General features: G+C 38.5%; 1 protein-coding gene across 3 annotated transcripts in view; it reads right to left on the reverse strand.

Moving 5' to 3' along the window:
• AFTPH (aftiphilin) overlaps positions 2513-18312 on the reverse strand; it is a 45517-nt gene continuing 29717 nt past the window's right edge. For 2 of the 3 annotated variants that reach the window (XM_021389821.1, XM_021389820.1), the window contains exons 7-10: positions 14349-14409; positions 12654-12737; positions 8734-8857; positions 2513-3703 (exon numbers count right to left, since the gene is read on the reverse strand). In XM_021389821.1, coding sequence (XP_021245496.1) covers positions 3559-3703; positions 8734-8857; positions 12654-12737; positions 14349-14409 — 414 coding nt within the window. In that variant the 3' untranslated portion in view covers positions 2513-3558. The remainder of the gene's footprint in view (positions 3704-8733; positions 8858-12653; positions 12738-14348; positions 14410-18312) is intronic. The other variant, XM_021389822.1, reaches the window with a different exon arrangement.

The raw sequence follows: 18312 nt of genomic DNA on the forward strand, positions 1-18312 counted from the left end.
TGCACCAGGGCTGATCCACCTTATACACACTGAGTTAAGCCTCCCTTGCATCCTACACAGATCCCTGGACATCCAGCTGAAGAGCAGTGGTCCTGCAGCCCAACAACAGTCGCACAGTGATTTCACTATCATGTAAAACTGTGCTCAGCAATCCAGCATGATGAAAGGTTAGCTTCTGTACACACTAATTGCACAGGAGGGCGTTTATGTACATTACTCGTAAGCTCCGTTTCTGGGATCTCAAAATGAACCTGTCAAACTAATGGTATTCTGAGGAAGACTTAAGATTCCAAGTACTGGTGGCAGTGCAGCAGGTGGCAAAGCTCGCGGTAAGTCAGCACTGAATGATGGAGTGTCAGAGTGCAGTCTTCTGGATAACACCAGCAGAGTTGAGCTCTTCTTTGCAATCATTCAGGGTCCTGCAGCTCTCTTCACAGTGGGAGCTTTGGACTTTGTTTTATGGCCACGTTCCAATCCTGCTGGTTGCATCCTAACCAAGTGTCCTTTGCTGCTTCTGTTGGATGAGCACAGAAGCGCCTCGCCGCTCAATGACAGCGTTTCTCAAGTGAATGCAATACCCCTGATGTGTCTGAAGACAATGCACAGCAACGCGTATGTGCAGAAAGTATCAATGACTACACAGCCCATAAACTTAACTGGCCAGATTGAATTAGACGAGGCCCATCTTGTCAACGGGAACAGCATGGGAGGGCACCTCCGTGTAAGCTACATCTGCTAGACAAAACTGCCTTTACAAGACAGGAGAGAGGTAGAAGAATCTGTTTGTCCATCCCATAACTAACAAGAAAGAAGGGGTTAGATTAAACAGCGAGCTGAAAGGCAACACCGCTTTTTAAGGCAAACAGCATCCATCTCCAAAGGCTGAATTTCGATGGAAGATTTATGTTTTTCAGTGGAGAGTAGGTCTGGGAGAGGTAATTTTTTATTTTTCATTTTTGGCAGAAACAGCATAAAACCCCCATAAACACGCTGTGGGTAGCACCAGGTTTCACAGAGCGTCAGATTGGTTCATCACTCAAAGCAGAAATCCTTTCCCCTGCCATTCCTTTCCCTTCCCCCATTTACGGCAGGCCACTAGGACCGCACTTGGGGACTGGTAAGACAAATGGGCAGCTGCCTCTAGAGGCAATTGTGAGGAGACTAAAGATCAACTTGCAGCTGGCACTTCCACCCCCACCTCTCCTTAATACTTCAGTCCATTCGCTGCCAGACAAGGATCATGAGTCAGCTCCTAAACATATTCTCCTTGGAACAATAGCTATAGCTCTCTGCTGCAGCTATACCACTGCTCCAGCTCCAAGGGACACGCTACAGTTACAGGAACAAAAGGGCTGTTTTTAACCTACAGCAGCCAAACAGAACTCAACAATATAATAAGCAGGCATTAAAGAATACTATGCTAAACCTGTGAGAATAGCAAAGCAAATTTTGAGGTGAAACAGGCATGAAGGCAGCACTGTAATGAAAATTAGCTAAAGCAAACATAAGCTTTTTGGATGCATACGGTAAAGCAGCTGGCTTTTGCACAAACCTTTTCATCTACAGAAGGGTGCAGTTTTTTGGTGTTTTGTTTTTACTATAGCACTGCACATTGCATCACTAACTGGAAGGCAAAAGAGTCAGGTTAGCCTTTACAAATTAACTTTATCACGACTGTACGAGCTGCTCTTTCAATTCTGAGCAGCCACCGCTCACTGAAACTCCTGTGTTCACGAAGGTGGAACTCAAGGGAAAAGGTCTTTGACGAGGGAAAAGTCTGCAAGGGCAACACGTCAGCTAGTAACATCAAACTCCAACTTTACCTTCACTCATCCAAGCGCTGTCAGAAGATAAAGAATTCAAAGAAGAGCTAAGAAATGCACTGGAGGTTTCTCAGAACTAGTTGTCAGCTGATGAACTGCTGGTGACTACCACTTAAAGAGCTGTGTGCATAGAAAAGGTTAGATGCAGTCTCTGCCCACACCAAGAGCCCTCAAAGAACATCCACACCCAGAGCATGCCTTACCTGCAGACTCTCTATTCCAAACAGCACACAGATATCCTCTGAAGAGAAGCTGCTGAAAGAGCTACGGTGCAAGCTAACACATCAAGAAACCTAGGTGAATGCTACAATTACATTTTTAATTCTAGGCAGGAAGCAGGCAAAAACCAGGCGTCCCTTCCCACATCACCCAAGCTTGCGTTTCTTACAGTTCACCATTGCCTATTATTTTGAAGTCTCCAAACTCAAATACCAACATGCCTTGAGCCACAGCACCCTGTAAGTCAGAGGCAGAAATAACAGACTCCACCATTACATATTCAAAGAGACAGGATGGTCAAAGTGAAGCCTGCTTCTCCTTCTGCAGGACCCTGACAGATGTGTATCGTGGGACTGCGCAGTGAAAATTCAGGAGTTCTACTGTTAAGGCAGCGCGTCAATTTTACCATCAACAGAAACAGGGATAACGTATACACACTGGATAAAAAGAAAGCAGACTATATACATAGGTATCTTTTAAATTATTTTATTTTGTGTAAGCTAAAAGGAAATTTACACACTCAAATCTCAAAAGACCTTGGGCATGCACATTGACCTTTTTAGAGGTTCTTCTACATAGCTCTCTTTTTTCCATAGGAATTTCCCCAAACATTTACAACCCATAGTTTTTACTGTATATACAGCCTAAAACCATAGCAATCTATGATTATGTCATTTTACACTGTGCAAAATCAAACAGAAATAGTGGTACAACAGAACATAAGAATTTTTAACAGATAAATTTCATCGTAAGACATTCATAGAGTTTTGGTCCTTCTTTTCCAAATCAAACCGATTAAAAGTAGACAACCTTCTAATGACCCCCAAAAATCAAGTGTTTAGACAAAAGATCCATAACTGGAACGAGAAGTTACTGACAGCATACCTTTCAAAAGGCTATACAGTGACAGAACCATACCACTGAAGTTTAGGAACAAAAACTGCTCAGCCAACCAATCGACCAGGGAAGGAGAGGGGGAGAAGAAAAGGAAGAACGCATCCTAAGCTTGTTAAAACAGAAGAGGTTTAAAAAAACAACTGAAACCCCACAACGTAACCTTCTGCTTTCCCATCAAAAAGTATTATAATATATGCAGGAAAGAAAAAGACATTCGATGCGACCCGAAAACTTTTAAAGGGGACTTCACGTCTTGTGAAGATTGACGTTTTTCATTATGTGTTTCTAGGAGATATATCTATTTTAAACTTTTTAAAGTTTTGTAAGAAGGACACCACCAGTGTATTTCACAAAGACATAAATGTATACACCCCAGCACAACAAAAAGAATAGATCTTCAAAAAGATTTACCCCCAATTATTTACATTTTTCTCTAATATAAATTTAGGACTTCAGTATGTAAATAAATATACATAACTATGTATACCTTTCTAGTGCTGCTTACCAACAAATCATCTGAACTTGATTTTATTTTTTTTTTTAATTAAAGCAAGATTGCTTTTTATGACCCATAGAGGGAAGAAAAAAAATCAATAGAAAATGTCCAATTCACATCACTTTAGTCTACCTTTTCTTGGCAGCTTGTTGAAGGTGTTAATGTGGCTGGGAACATCAACACCTTGGCATGCATGAAAGTTAAGTCAGGAAGGCTAGAAATCACCTTGGCAGCCTCTTCACTAAGATGTTCTTCCTTTTTAGGCTTCCTGTTGAGAAGAAAAGAAAAAAGTGCATTAATCTAGTACCTGCAATCCGATGGATCACTGAAAGAATCACCGGCTGAAGCAACGTTCTGTCAGTTTGTCTCCCACAGACAGGCACTTCTGTAAGCTATTTGAAGCTAGGCTAATGTTATAATACATACCTGCCTACCAACTGAACATTCAATAGGAAGTCAGCAAAATGTTCCTGAATACTGTTGCAATAAGGAGGAACGATTTCCTATTCAGATGCTAATTTATCTGGGGGTAGGCAAGTCCCACCGTGCCATTCTGGGACTATTCTCTTGAAGAAACTGCCATACTCATCTTCTAGAGCTAAGACAAAAGGAACGTTAGCTTTGAACTGCCTAACTTTGGCATAATCTTTCAATCTAAAACGGAAAAATCTAGAGAGGTCATTAAGAAGTTCCAGGCTTACTCCTTTAAAAATAAAAAGCAATAGAGATGTCCTTAAGATGCGTTTCCAACACAACTGCACTCAGATGTCATACCGTGCTTCTCTACAACATGATCCACAAACCCTTTTCCCCCCCCAGGGTCTCATCACCAGCAAAAGGTAGCTCACAACTTGCAGCTAACTTGTTTTGAAGTGCAGCGGCACGTGTAGCCATAATGATGCACACAGCAGTTGGGGGAACCACTGGTATTTACTTTGCCTTTTGCATTATTCACAAGAATTACTGAGCACAAGAATAAAGAATCTGAATCCCATGTTGCTTGGTTCTCACTGTTATGCAAGAAACTCACACTTCCTAAGTAAAATGGCTCAAACGGCCACAGAAGATCCTATCCACTGCCCACACACCCACACGTGGTGTTTTATCTTGAAGAATCCTGGCTATTACCAGAAAACCAAATATTACAAGAAAGGCACTAGCTATACCCTACGATGACATTAGAAATCCTTGCCAAAGAAGCTCCCCTGCCACAGAGCAAAAAAGCTGAGACAAAAGGCTCGAAACAAACTGCCTTTCCAGAGAGCATTTCAGAAACTTCCTTTCTGTATCTTATCCATAGCTATAAACTTTAAACTGTGTCCGTGAGAGGGCAATCACCACTCCAATCACAAAGCAACATGTAGTCATATATCTTTTTGATCAGCACCCACTGGGATTGCTCCCTGAGCTGATCAGAGATCAGGAGAAAGCATGGAGCTACGTGTTTCCTTCAGCAGCAGTCTCAGAATTTCTTGGCTAAAGGGACAAGAAAAAAAAGCTGGAGTTAAACTCATCCTTGACATCACTGATCATTGTGTTGACACTGAGCTATCAGTTTTGTTTGCTACTTGAAATTTCTACTTGATGAAAGATCTCAAGATGAGGCATTATAGATACTAAATCTGACTTTTCTTTGCTGGAATAGCAATATTTTCTTTTCTCTGCTGCAGTGGAATTTCATGAGCCACCGACTAGGCAGATGACCAAATTCTGGGGGATAAACAAAGCCGTGTGCTGGATTTACTGAAGGAAGAAGCAGAGAGCCAATCTGTGCAGCCTTCTCTAACAGCTTCGCTGTCAGTGCCGTGTGCACTTGAAGGACTATCTCTGAGCTGTTGAAATGTGTTTGTCACCCACCACTGTCTTATCAGTATTCTGGTGCCACTATTAGTAATCACTTACCACAAGCCTCTTAAAGGTACAAACTCCTGGTGATCAAGAACTTACAGCTAACAAAGGAGTATCTGACGGAGGAAGCCAAAGGAAGAGGGCTGACTCAGAGATCTCCATTAAAAGGAGTTCCTGCAATTGTAATCAGGCACCAACATGGAGCTCACACACTCCTTGCTATTTATATGCCTCTTCCTCTTCTGCACAACTGTGTCATGCTAAGAAATGGCACTGCTGGGTCTCAGAGGCAGTGCTGCTTTTTATTTGGTGTAGGCTCCTCCAGAAGACAGTAAGACTGGACACTCCAATTACCCTTTCTGGCTAACAGACTTGTCAACACCTTCGGTAGCAAATATCACAGGGCAACCCTAAACAATTACTCATTATCTTAAGTTTATGGAGATTTAAAGCATCATCACTAGTTTTACATTAACGTCATTAAGGTTTTAAAACTACCTTCTAGAAAACACTTTGCCCTCCCCACCTCTTCTCTTACATCAGGTTACATTTCCTCCCAAGACAGGGAACTGAGGGAATACCTTTCCCCAAGCAATTACACCTGTTCTACCTGTTGGCATGAAGTTTTTTTTTTTTCTTTTTTTTAATGGCATATTAACACCAAGCTGCAAGAAAATAGCCAGACTGACAGGCACAAAAGTTGCTGGAAGAAGATTTAGCAAGAAACACGTAATTCTTTGCTGATGTGTCTGTCACTCACACCCAACTGTTCCAGTTTACATTCTAACCCCTTCCTGCAGCATTCAGCCTTTCAGGATTTCAGTGATCGCTTGCATTTGCAAAAGGTTTTCAGGACACCACCAGAAAGGCCAGGCCCTAATAGCAACAATGAGTTGATTAGAGAAACGCACTTAAAAAAATCACTCTTCAATTAAGAGTTAGTCTGCTGCATCCAACACTACCCACATGGAGTATTTCCAGTTTAAATGAGGGTTTCAGCCATTTCTTGTAATAGCATCAGTGCTCTGCTTCCCTTCCAGAAGTCAGTAGATAAACTTTTGATCTCTGCCAAGTCAACAGAATCGGGCAAGGCTGCGGTCTCAGTGGAATGCTGCACCATAGTGCTGGCATTCAATACTTCTACCTTCAAGGTGTCATACTCAAGCTGAGAAATCCCCCCTCCTCTCCCAACTCTTTCCTTCTGAGAAACCGATTTTCCAACTTCAAGCGATCAGTTCACAAGCAAAAGATGGAGCTATTTCAAAGAAAGATGGCTTCCCATAGCTGAAATGGTACTTCCCTCTAAACTTTAACCTCAGTGATCCTGAATTCAGACAATTTACAGATAGATACGGGGTAGTCTTAGCGCAACTGAAGTTTCCATCGCAGTGATGCTTAGTCACTGGCCACACCTTCCCCTGATTTATTGGGAAAGGCTAAGTCTGTTTCCATTTTAGTGCATGTGGGCCATCTTTGTTGAGCCAGCTTTACCCAGCCACCAGGGCTCTAGGTTCATTATAATTTTTTTTTTTTAAAAGCTATTTTACTGGACAAAGCTAACACACTACAACATATTTGGCATACTGCTGAGATAAGACCTTATCTCTCTGAAGGTTTGTTTTAGTTTTTCAAGATAGAGACTGCTGGTTTGTTTTCTTTCAGAGCATGTGAAAAGATGAAAACACACTTAAAGATTTGGAGTTGACAAAAACACACAAAACACGTTTAACACTGAAAACAGCTGCTCTAAAGGAGCTCATCTGCATGTATCTGAACATAACTGGCACATTTGAGGCCTCCAACCTTTCCCTACAGCCAGCTGTATTTCTACAGCACCGGTCCAGAACCTTTTTGCATCACCAAGCAATGCTCTCCAGAACTGAGGAAGAGCTTTGATATCTAGTCATTGAGCTTCAACAGAGCAACTAAAAGTTTCAAGTGCTCTGTGGAAGCATTTAAAAACAAACTCACCCTCAAAGAAAATAATATAGAAAAATGAAGGTCAACATTCATAAGCAAAGCAGACTTCTCTGCTCATTTGTAAATAAAAAGCAAACAGATACCTCACAGGTCTGCCAAGCAAGCAGACAGAAATCTAAGAATGGAGATAAAGAGAATAAATAGTAACATTCGGAGTTTGTATACCCTGCTGCAAATTTGTGATTACTTTTAAATTAGACTGAATACACTACAAAAATAATTCCAACTGTTGCTACGTTTGCTAATTAGCTGAAGTTGGACTTTTCCACTACCTTATCTTCACAAGAAGTATATGCCCTCCATGGATAGGAACAGGCAACCCAAAAGTTGAGGAAAAATCAGCACTGAGGTATGGAGTTCCCTCTGCTGGTTCTCTCTTGAAATTTCATAGCGTCGGTCTTTTAATCAGCGTTCACCTTGAACACTTTTACTGCAGGAAAACTATCAAGATTGTTTTCTCAGTGAAAGAATATGCTCTAAAAGAGCTGTTGAAAATTTTAGTTTTTCTTATTTTAAACAAGACTGCTATCTCCAACCATTAGAATACCCTATATATGCTGCAATTCTATTCAACTATACCCGTGTGCTTTAAGTGCTATACTGCACAGAAACTCATTTATTTAGTTTTAGAGTGCTGAAGTTCAGAGTGAGGATATCTTGCTATCAGTTCCAAAGCAACTGTATGCATAATTATCTATAAAATAGACGTGTACTTCCTCAACAATAAGAGCATTTTACTGCATGAGAATCACTCAGTGACTCTCTAAAGAGCACGGTCACTAACTGTAAATTAAGACTGTCCAGAATTCTACTGGAAAGATGCGTATTAAAAATATAAACCCACAGTATTCAAGCTTAAGAAGTGACAAACTACTCATTCAACAGGCCAGATGTCAAAGAAGACATCTGACATATAAGACCTTTATATACACTACCTACAGAGCTAAGCACAGAAGAATTTTGCGTGAGCTCCATGAAACAGAAAGTATATAATGAACCAGCCACATGAGCTATGTGTTAGTTCCTAAAAAGTAACTTGCAACAGCAAAATGAATCTGACGCTTGGTCACTGAAATTTTTACAGGTGCTGGAACTGTATCTATATCTAGCACCTATGTAGAGGACCTAGAAGAGCCATCTGTCAAAGCCCTAGCAGCTTGATCTAAGAGCTTCAGTTTACCCTTCCATTCTTAGGAATCAGTTTTGTTATTCAGAAAGTCTCATCCTCCAATTTAGTCTTTGGTTCCAGCTTTTGAAGTTAATCACGGTGACTTCTGTCAGCTCACAAACTGCATCCCATCTTGTTTTAGAGTTATATGATAAAACAAAATACAAACTACAGTAGTACAGATTTGATGTTTGTAATATGCAACCTTGGCTTACATCTTAAACATTTTGTTCCTTCAAAAATGGCACATACATTCACTCCTCACAGAAAAAAAAGAAAAAAGCATGACAAATGGTATTTACCTTGTGGACGTGCTTGCCTTCTCTACTGTGGACATGAGTCTTGCAAACGCATCAGTCACTCTGCTGCTTGCATTGGAAGTTTCCAGTTTTGAGGTTGTCAATTCATACAACTCAGGATCCACACCTTATAGTATAAAATGATAATCAGTGATGGTTGGAGAACAGGATAGCCATAACTAGCCACAGACCAGCTTGCTAGAGACAGTCTTCTGTAAACATCTGAATCATTTACAATTTCAAGATGCATGAAAAGAACAAGACAGAACATGTCCGTGTTTCTAAAACAGCGTCTTCTCTCCCCACCCTTTTCAGTAGTTTTTATAGCTGTATTACAAAGTACACACACTTTGGATCAAGTCTGGCATACAAGGTCTCAGTCTAAGAGCGAACAAACTAATTGGATTTACCTTTTATGGCAAAATACCTGTAAAATGCCAGTTGTGTTAAAAGGGATTGTTTCAATTACTTCAGCTCAACTGTTTCTATTAAAAGAATGCTGATGGTTAACAGTGACCAGCTGTTTAGTGAGAGATTACACAACACTGGCATGCATTATAGGTAGCTCAGTCTATTGCTTTTTACAGGAGGATGCAATAAATCTTTTTTTTTTCTTTTTAAAGAGAAGAAAAATAGCTTTTATGATGCATACAAGTGGAATGGCATTAAAAAAAAAGATACACAACCGTATTTATACAGCTACCAAAACTTTCTGTCCATGCTCCCTTTCCATCTTTCATTTATTTATAAAGCATCATGTACCAGGACATTTCAGTCTGGATTTCCTAGTTTCAGTTGTCTTAGGTCAGATACTGTATTTTGACATTACGTATGGTGCTAATTGATTTCCATTAAAAAATTATTATTTAAATCAGCAGAGGTCAACAATTGAAATTATTAAAATATTTTAAGACTGCTATACCACATCTTGGTACTCAGGAGCATTTTAAATTGTTGATATTCCTCTAGTTACGTTTTCAGCTATTTGCACTTCATGGTTTTAAGTGAAGAGCAAACACACATCATCGTCAATTACAAACAACTTTAAAAAACAGCATAGAATTTGGACAGAAGCATCTCATTTTGTAGACACCTGCATTCTAAAAGAGTATAATGCTGGTGTCAGCTGGTTTGGACAACATAGAAGCATTTTATACTGCTGCAGAACAAATGTTGCAAACCCTTAGATATGCCAGTCACATGTAGATATCCAACGTAAAACCAGTACGTATAGCTTAGTATGACGGTGATTTTATTCAGTCTGCTTGCTCAGATCAAGACATATTTCGGAGTACTCCTGAAATATCAAGAGCTGACTAAAAGCCAAAAAATCCTGTGCCTACTGTCCTTCCTTTTCCACCCAGTAATCGCAGCACTGTGGTTGTGAACATGAGGACAAAAGCCCTCACACCTGCTTTATGTGAACAGTTCACAAGCAGTGTTTGGAGCATTCCTTATTTCTATACAAGTGGTAATACTTCTTAATTGTGAGGAAACTAAGCCAATCAAAAAGGAAAATTAAGAAAATAATCTGGTTAAGCTGGGGAGGTGGGGGAGCGGGAAGGATTTGCTCAATTTAATATGAGTTTATGAGACAATAATCAGCTCTCCCTTCAACCTACATGTTTCAGTCTAGATTTGCAAAATGAATTTCACCCAGTTTCATGTGAAAGATCAAAATATGTACTGCACTGAGACCAGGATACCATGACTTTAAGTACTGTCAGATGTTTACAGAACGTGGAAATAGGAACAAGCCCAACTATTCCATAAAATATCCACTTTCAAACAGGGAGAGGAAGACTTGAAGATATACACTTTGACTTGCAGAAGCCTGCGAAATCCCATTAAGGTACAAATTGTAAAACCAAATGAAATGAGGAGTTCTTTGACATGCAACTCTGAAACAGGTGTTAAATGCAACCTTATAAATTACATCGTTCAGACATTTATGGTCCTGAATTCACTCTCGTTGTAATGCAATGCCACCGCTCAATTTACTATTCCATTACACACCTTTTACTCTGCTACATTTACGTTAAACTTTCAACGTGAGAAATAAAACAACACAGTAAATCTGTGGGAATATACTAGAAATGAGTAACTTCCTGATCACGACATAGAATGCAAGTTTTTACGAGACGTTATTTTGGCTACTGGTTAGATCAGACTGCGAAAAATAAAGCACAGATCTAGTGTAAGTAAAACTAAGGCCTTCGGAGATATAACAAACTTCTACCACTGATAAAAAGGTTATTTTTAAAAGACGTAACAATTTGTCTTTTGATTTTTTTATAATTTTTTAATTTATTTTTTTTTAAACGTTAAGAGTTGCATATTCTCCATTTTATTCAGACAATCAGAGAATAGCTAAGGAGAGCACTGCAAAACCTTAATGAGATATTGAAGGAAAGTTAGCCAACCAAACCCCACACAAAGCTCCTAAACACACACACAGACACATGAGCTGCAAGCCAAGGAACAAATGACTTTCCCAGAAACAAGTCAGGAGGAAAGAAAAGGAAAAACTAAAAAACAGGCACGGTAGGGCATACCAGGGAAGGTGATAATACCTGCAATTGATGAAACAACAACAACAGACTAAAGAAATAAATGAGTGCAAGAAAAGGCTAACACAGTATTTGCCCAGTAATGACTTCAGGTGTGCACAGCAGCAGCAGGATAGAGGAACATGTGACTGCATGAGCAGCACGTGTACCATGGTGAATTGCATGTCAATAGACTTGCACACTCTTATGAAAGAATCTATGAAACTCAAGAATCTCAAATTTGCTACCTGTCGCTTTCATGACAAACCTGCTGCTATCTTTCACCCGATAAGGACATTTCTCAAGAGTGGAACAAGACCACATTTGGAGTGGGATGCCGTAAAACTGCCTTCAGCGATCAAATTGCAAAAGTGAGCAGTTTTTTAAAAACAGAAAATACAACTCTAATTATAAGCACTTCTAAAAAATATTGGAAAGCCTCAAAAACAACCAACAATTCATTCCTATGAGAAATGTGATTATTATGGCTTCCCAACTGCTGCCAGGCATTGGATTGAAAGAGTATTTGCCTTATCTGCTTGGACTATGCACCAAGAGAAATCTCCAGAGGGCTCCCTTAAGTTCCTGAAGAAATTTATTCCAAGTGTGGGTTTTCACAAGCTCACATAAAATACTCAAAGCATGTCAAAACCACACGAAAAACAAATTCAATTACTTTCACATTTTATTCAAATGATAAAGTGATATTTTCATCTCCTTAAGTTGCAGATGAAGTGCTTTAGTTTTATAATTAGCATTCATGAACTTCTAACACCCCACGAACATGCAACTATCCTTATTTTTCTATTATGAATGCTGTTAAAACACTTTTTTCTCCCCCTGTCATGAACACTAGCACTTCAGACGTGACAAAATTTGGTCTCCAGGTAGAAGACAATACCATCTGGGTTGTGATTTGTTAACCCCATACCTTCATACTCATGCAACTTTCAATTAACATTACAATTCTGTAATTTGAAGACATTCGCTTCGAAGAGGAAACAAGCCTAATTTTAATTTTTTTTTTTTTAAATAGTCACATCCACATTTGTCAGTTATTCTTAAGTACTTGGAAAATTTAACTTTCAAAATTTCTTACGTGAAACAAGTGTTTTAACATCTTAATTGCAAGAGCAAAAGAGCCATTCATTCCTCCAGCGTGACAATACAGAGCTGACAGTACCTTTTAAATACTTCGCACTTGATATCAAACATCAGAAAATAGAACACAGATTAAAGAAAAAAAATGCAGTAGAGAGACATTTTAGAGAAACATAAAGTAACATTTCTCCTTGTTTATAGGAAAGTCAAGTGATGTGCTCATGCTTTTAGTAAGTTGTTATACTACAGTTGTGGTTTTAACACTCTGCTGACCTGGGATTGTGGTGGTGCTGTTAGAGCTACTGTCATCCACGGGCCCAAAGAAATCAAGGTTCAGAAGAGTGGAACCTCCACTAGCTTGAAATTCAGTGACCGTGTTGGTAGGCAGCCATATAGAAGGTAAGCCAAGGGAGGGGTTTATGTGTAAAAAGGGGTAAGACACACACTTGAACATGCAAGTTATAATTAGTACTCAGTACACAATTTAAAAATTGACATGAAAACAATGCTCACAGTATTAGTTTGTACCTTCTAAAATGTTAACAACTTAATTCAGTGCACATTTCCTCATGTACAATGCAGCAAGGAAATCAACACTAGCAACTTTAAAATAGAAACATTTATTTCAATCTAAAAATGGAAGAGAACCAGCAAGACCCAGAGAGAAAGAGGTGATCAATTAAAGGGAAACAATATATGCATCAATTGATAGCTAGGAAATACTGGGCTTCTTCTCCCTTCAATGACATTAGTAGTCATTCTGTCATCAAGGAGACTTAGCAGGTCCCCAGATAGCAAAGAACCAAGCAATTGATTATGATTATCTTAAAACAATGTGAACGCATGTTAATAAATGCCACTCTCAGACCCAGTTCCTCACTGGTGAATTATACTGTTCCCCTTTAGTACTGAAACAGAAATTAAGCCAAGATACATTTTAAAGAAGTTGCTTGTTAAAAAGAAAGTGTGATGATTTGACTGAAGTAGTAAGACACTAGACAACAGCAAAAGGGTCCATCCAGGCTTTCCTTCAGCACCATGATATTGCTATCCAAACTGGTACAACCTACATGTTCTGAAACGTGAGGCAACACCAAAGCAGCAAGAGATGCAATTTCTTTTAGCCTGCTTTTGAGCAACTTATGCATTAGAAATTAACTGTTGTTAGCAGGCTTCCTCTTCTAGGTATCTTTTTCTTTCAAGATCTCTAGTCCGTCATTCAAACAGATTTCCAAAATTTATTTCCTTTGCATAAACTTACATTTCTGAGATTGGAGGTCGTGCCACAACGCTTTTTGCTATTAAAACAGACATAGGCAAAGGGTTCTACGTGATAATTATATACATTTATAGTTAGAAATAACTTTGTAGCTACCTGTTCAATATTTTAGCTCTAATTAACTATTGAGTGCAAGCAAAAGTAAAACAGATGGTGTCACATTTTTCAAATATAAAAAATTATCTGTAAATCTGAAAACTTTCAGGTCAGGAAGTGCATCTTTCGCAAATAGTTTGCGGTTAAAATATTGTGCTTTGAAGTAGCCACTATACACAAGTTTGTCATTCAAAGGATGTCTAAGGAGAGAGTTCATCGGTGAAAAATACTTTTACAAAGAAAAACTCGACACTCTAAAATGTTCATTTATTCAGGGTTTCATTATACTCAGCAGTTATTCATAATGAAATGTTAATATTGCCACTGTGTCGTCAGCGTATGGCACAAATCTAAAATAACGCTTCACTTGGTATTTTTCAGACTACATAATTTTTCACGTAGCAGCACAGTTAATCAGAAAGAAAGCCTGAATTTCCAAAGTTAGGAGTAAGAAATAAGTAATATATATATTTATATATATGTATATGTGTGTGTATATATTTAAAAAAATAATCAGCAGATAGATGTTTGTCTGAACTTTGTAGTTTTCTTATCTCTAGCTCTGGCGCTAGAGGCTCTACGGAGAGACGTACCATCTAAAGGGTTAGTAAGGCCACTGCTACTCCAGTCAAACTGGACAGGTGGTAGAGATTCCTAGAGTTGAAAAGTCAGAAATCAGATTTTATAGTCAGTTCATGTTACAACAATGCAAAGCAGTTCAAATAACAGATTGTTTGGCATCTAAATACTACAAAGACAACTGAACGAGCAAGCCCCAACTTTTGCAAGGGGCGTATTTTCATAATACGCACTAAAGATCCAAAGAAGATTTGTTCTACTGTAGGAAGTCTCAATAAATTCTCAACAGTACAGATTAGGTCACTCAAACAGGATTTTCAAATTAACTAAAACATACGAATTAGATAATCATTAAGGCATAGTTGAATGTTAAATTAATATTACTTTCACAAAAGACAAAGCATTCTGCGTAGAATTGTGTATCTGCAATTTAGAGGACAATTTTAGAATCGGGTTATTAGTGAAAGCTGTCTATATCCATGCTCTGACCCAACTATAGACAAATCCAGTTATTTACTATAAAATAGTGCACAATTGTTTTTGGTGGGTTTTTTTTTTTTTTTTTTGAGTTTTAATAGACAGAAACCTTACATATGAAGGACAAACCATCCAAGAAAACCTTCATAAGAAAAAAAACCACACCACCCTGTGATTTACTATCCCTTCGTGATTAAATCATTTCAATATTTAAACAAACCACTGGTAAGATGAACAAAAGGAACATGGAAACTGACTCCTTCTGCGAGTCCATCCTTGCCTTCCCATTTCCTCTCGTTCAGTCTTTTTGCATGTGCATACACACACGTGAACAAAACAAGCAGCAGGGACCGTGTTTTACAAGGAAGGCATGTTTAGCAACTTGCAAGTGCTGTCCTCCTGTATTCTCAGAACACAGATCAGTAGGATAGTATCATAAATGCCTGAAAAAGTAGATCTTCCTACTTTCGTGCATTTCACTTCCGTTCCCAGTGAATTCAACTTCACAAGTTTAATCCAACGAACAGAAAAATAACACTTGTGGAAGAAAAGCAATTCAAGTTCTCCACAACGTTACTCAAAATACATCACTAGCTGCCAGGCTTTCAGTGGCATAGACATGCCTCGAGTTTGCTTTTGTAGAAAATTGGGCTATTTATTTTATTTTCACAACTTAAAATTATTCAATATTCAGATTCAAGAATCAAGACCGCAGCAACCTGAGCTAGCTTTGTACAATTAAGCTAATTATAAAAGGTTTTTGCTAGGAGATAGGTGATTACAGAAAGAAAAGGGAACTAGAGACCTCTGCATTTACTTAGAGTAAAACCTTGCCCAGAAAAACCTTTCCTACTTAATGACTTGGAATCATTTCCAATACTGTGGAACACAACTAGAACAATATTCGCTCCAAGGAGTTTAAGGAGCTGATGCTACATTTTTTTTTTACTTTGCTCTGGTAATGAAATTACTGGCACTGAAACGACTTGGATAGAAAAATCATGTTACCAGTGTAGAAGCTATACTTGAGATTAAGTAATGATCCCTATGATCAGCAGCTTGTATAAAGTTTGTTGCACCTAAAATATATTAGCACTAAAAAGAGGTTTTTTTTTTTTTTAAATCAAATTAAGAAAGAAAGGGAGGCTAATATAATTTAGTAGTCTTCTGGAGTGAGCAAAATTAACTCAAAAGTGAAACAAAGTAGCTTCATACCAATTCTCAGTTACTGAGGAACACCCACTACATTTCCTGTCAAAAGACTGAGTCAGGATTGATGAGTCCTGATGAGTCCATGACAGTATAGCATGGAAAAGGTGATAAAAATGGCTGGCTTGGCTTTTCACCTTAATGATTACACGATTCTCGGACTTGCTAAGGAGAGGGCAAAGGATGTGACGAATTCTTCCTAAAATGGATAAAAAAAAAAGATAGCCAACTCCAAATCAGTAAATATACTGCATATACTAACTACTCTGTTCCGTGGGATGAGGCCACTCCGCTGGCTTCAATCGCTTGCAAAAAAGGGGGTGGCAAGTAAATCAGAGCTCATCTAAACAGGATCTTGGCAAGCCCTGGTCCACGCACCAGCAAACAAAGCAAAAGGAGAGGACAGAGACAAATGTCAATAAACTAGAAAGGAAAGGTTTGCTGTTCTAATGTCCTTGGCCCTAAGAAAACTAACTATTCTGAGGTACCTGAACTCATATAAGGGAAACATGCCCTGCAAACAGGAATATAAATGTTCTGTCTTTCAGTGTCTGCAAGGTTGCTGGACTACTGTATTCACAACCAGTATTTCAATAAAACACTTTAAAGAAAAGCACCCAATCTAGAAGAACATTGAGATCCAAAGAAAACTGCTCTCACTCCTCCCTCCATCTTAGATTACAGGACATAGTACAGAAAAAGTGTACTCTTATCTGCCAGAGCATTACTCTGAGCATTCAGAAAGTAAGGAAGAGAAAACTAAAATGCCTGCTCATTTTACTGCATCATATTTCATTTAGATAAAAGGAAGAGATGTTTTCACACAGTAATTTTAGAATGGCATTATGTAAGATATTTTTCACATTCAAAAATCTAAAATGTTAAGTGTTTGTTTCCATGTCAATGATTAGCCAAGAAAACTCCTCCCTCATCCCTTCCCCTCACTAAAGGGAAGTATTTTGTTGTCTTATAGCTGAGGGAAAGATAGGAAGACTTGTAATACAAATGTATGAGCAATGTTCAAATACATCCCCCAGATGAGCACCATAAACATGACTTTCAGAGAAAGGGTTACACAGACATCATTCATACATTTTGTTGTGGTAGCCATTGGCACAATTACAAGAGCTCCAAATGTATTTTTCCTGAGACACCACCTTTAAGCAACTCAGTTGCATCTAATAGAATATTTATGTCCTATATTACCTCTTACCTGCAGATTTTTTCCTCTTACTCTGTCAGAGCTACATATATACGTGGACCTTTCTCACATGTGTAACTGGAGAGCAGTTCCATAATGGAGTCTTTGGCTGGTGGCCAATTATATGGTAGTTTGCATCTGTCATTGTTAGAAGTCCTGATGGTCCCTTATGTAATTAAGAGTGTTTTTAAAGACTGTCACCCCATGAGGTTTAATTAAGTTTCAATCCCTAAAACCCAACAAGTGTAAGATACATATTCTGTTATAAGCCTCTGAATTAGAGATCATGTTATATGCATGCAGATGTGCTGTAATAGGCACATGCAGAAAAGAGTTACTGGTAATTTTCTTCTAGAAGAGACTGAGTCACCGTAGATTTCTATTCCAACATTAAGCTTAATAAGCAAAACTAAGCAGGTAACAAACCACAAAGCTATCCTGTATGCTGGGACAAAGTTACCACTCAACTCTATCAAAGATAGATATATATATAAAGATAGAATACTTTGAAACAATAGCAAAAGAGCAGAAATATTTATGTAACTTTTTGCAAAAAAAAAAAGCCAAAGAGAAGAAGGTAAATAAAATTTTAAATTACACTAACCAGAGAACAATAACAAATCAAGAGAAATCAGAGAACATTAAGCCCAGATAACAATGTCTTTAACAAGCATTGGACTATATTTTAGTTGTGCTGACTAAAAACAGCCACAGTCTAGAAGGCCACTTCAGCAAATGCTGTAGAACAGAAGAGAAGGGCACCTGTCTGTGGGCTTTCACCATCAGTGTTTGGCTATTTGAGCAGTCATTCTCTCTTACACTTGTGCCTTGATGGGACCTTGTATTTCAGACCAGCAAAGTCTGCAGGACACCATGCTCTTAGACACAGGTAAAAGTAATCAGGGGATTATTTCACTGTCTGTTCACTGCCTTACAGCACAGATGAACAGAGAAATAAAACCCCAAAAGTCTCGATAAACAACATATCAAAGAAAAGTCTAGACACTACCTTCAAATACAAATCAGAACAAGTCTAGAAGTTACCTTTATACTAAAGAAAAAAAATAACGTGATATATCAATCAGTACCTT

Source organism: Numida meleagris, chromosome 3, assembly GCF_002078875.1.
Source record: "Numida meleagris isolate 19003 breed g44 Domestic line chromosome 3, NumMel1.0, whole genome shotgun sequence".
Classification (NCBI taxonomy): Eukaryota; Metazoa; Chordata; class Aves; order Galliformes; family Numididae; genus Numida; species Numida meleagris.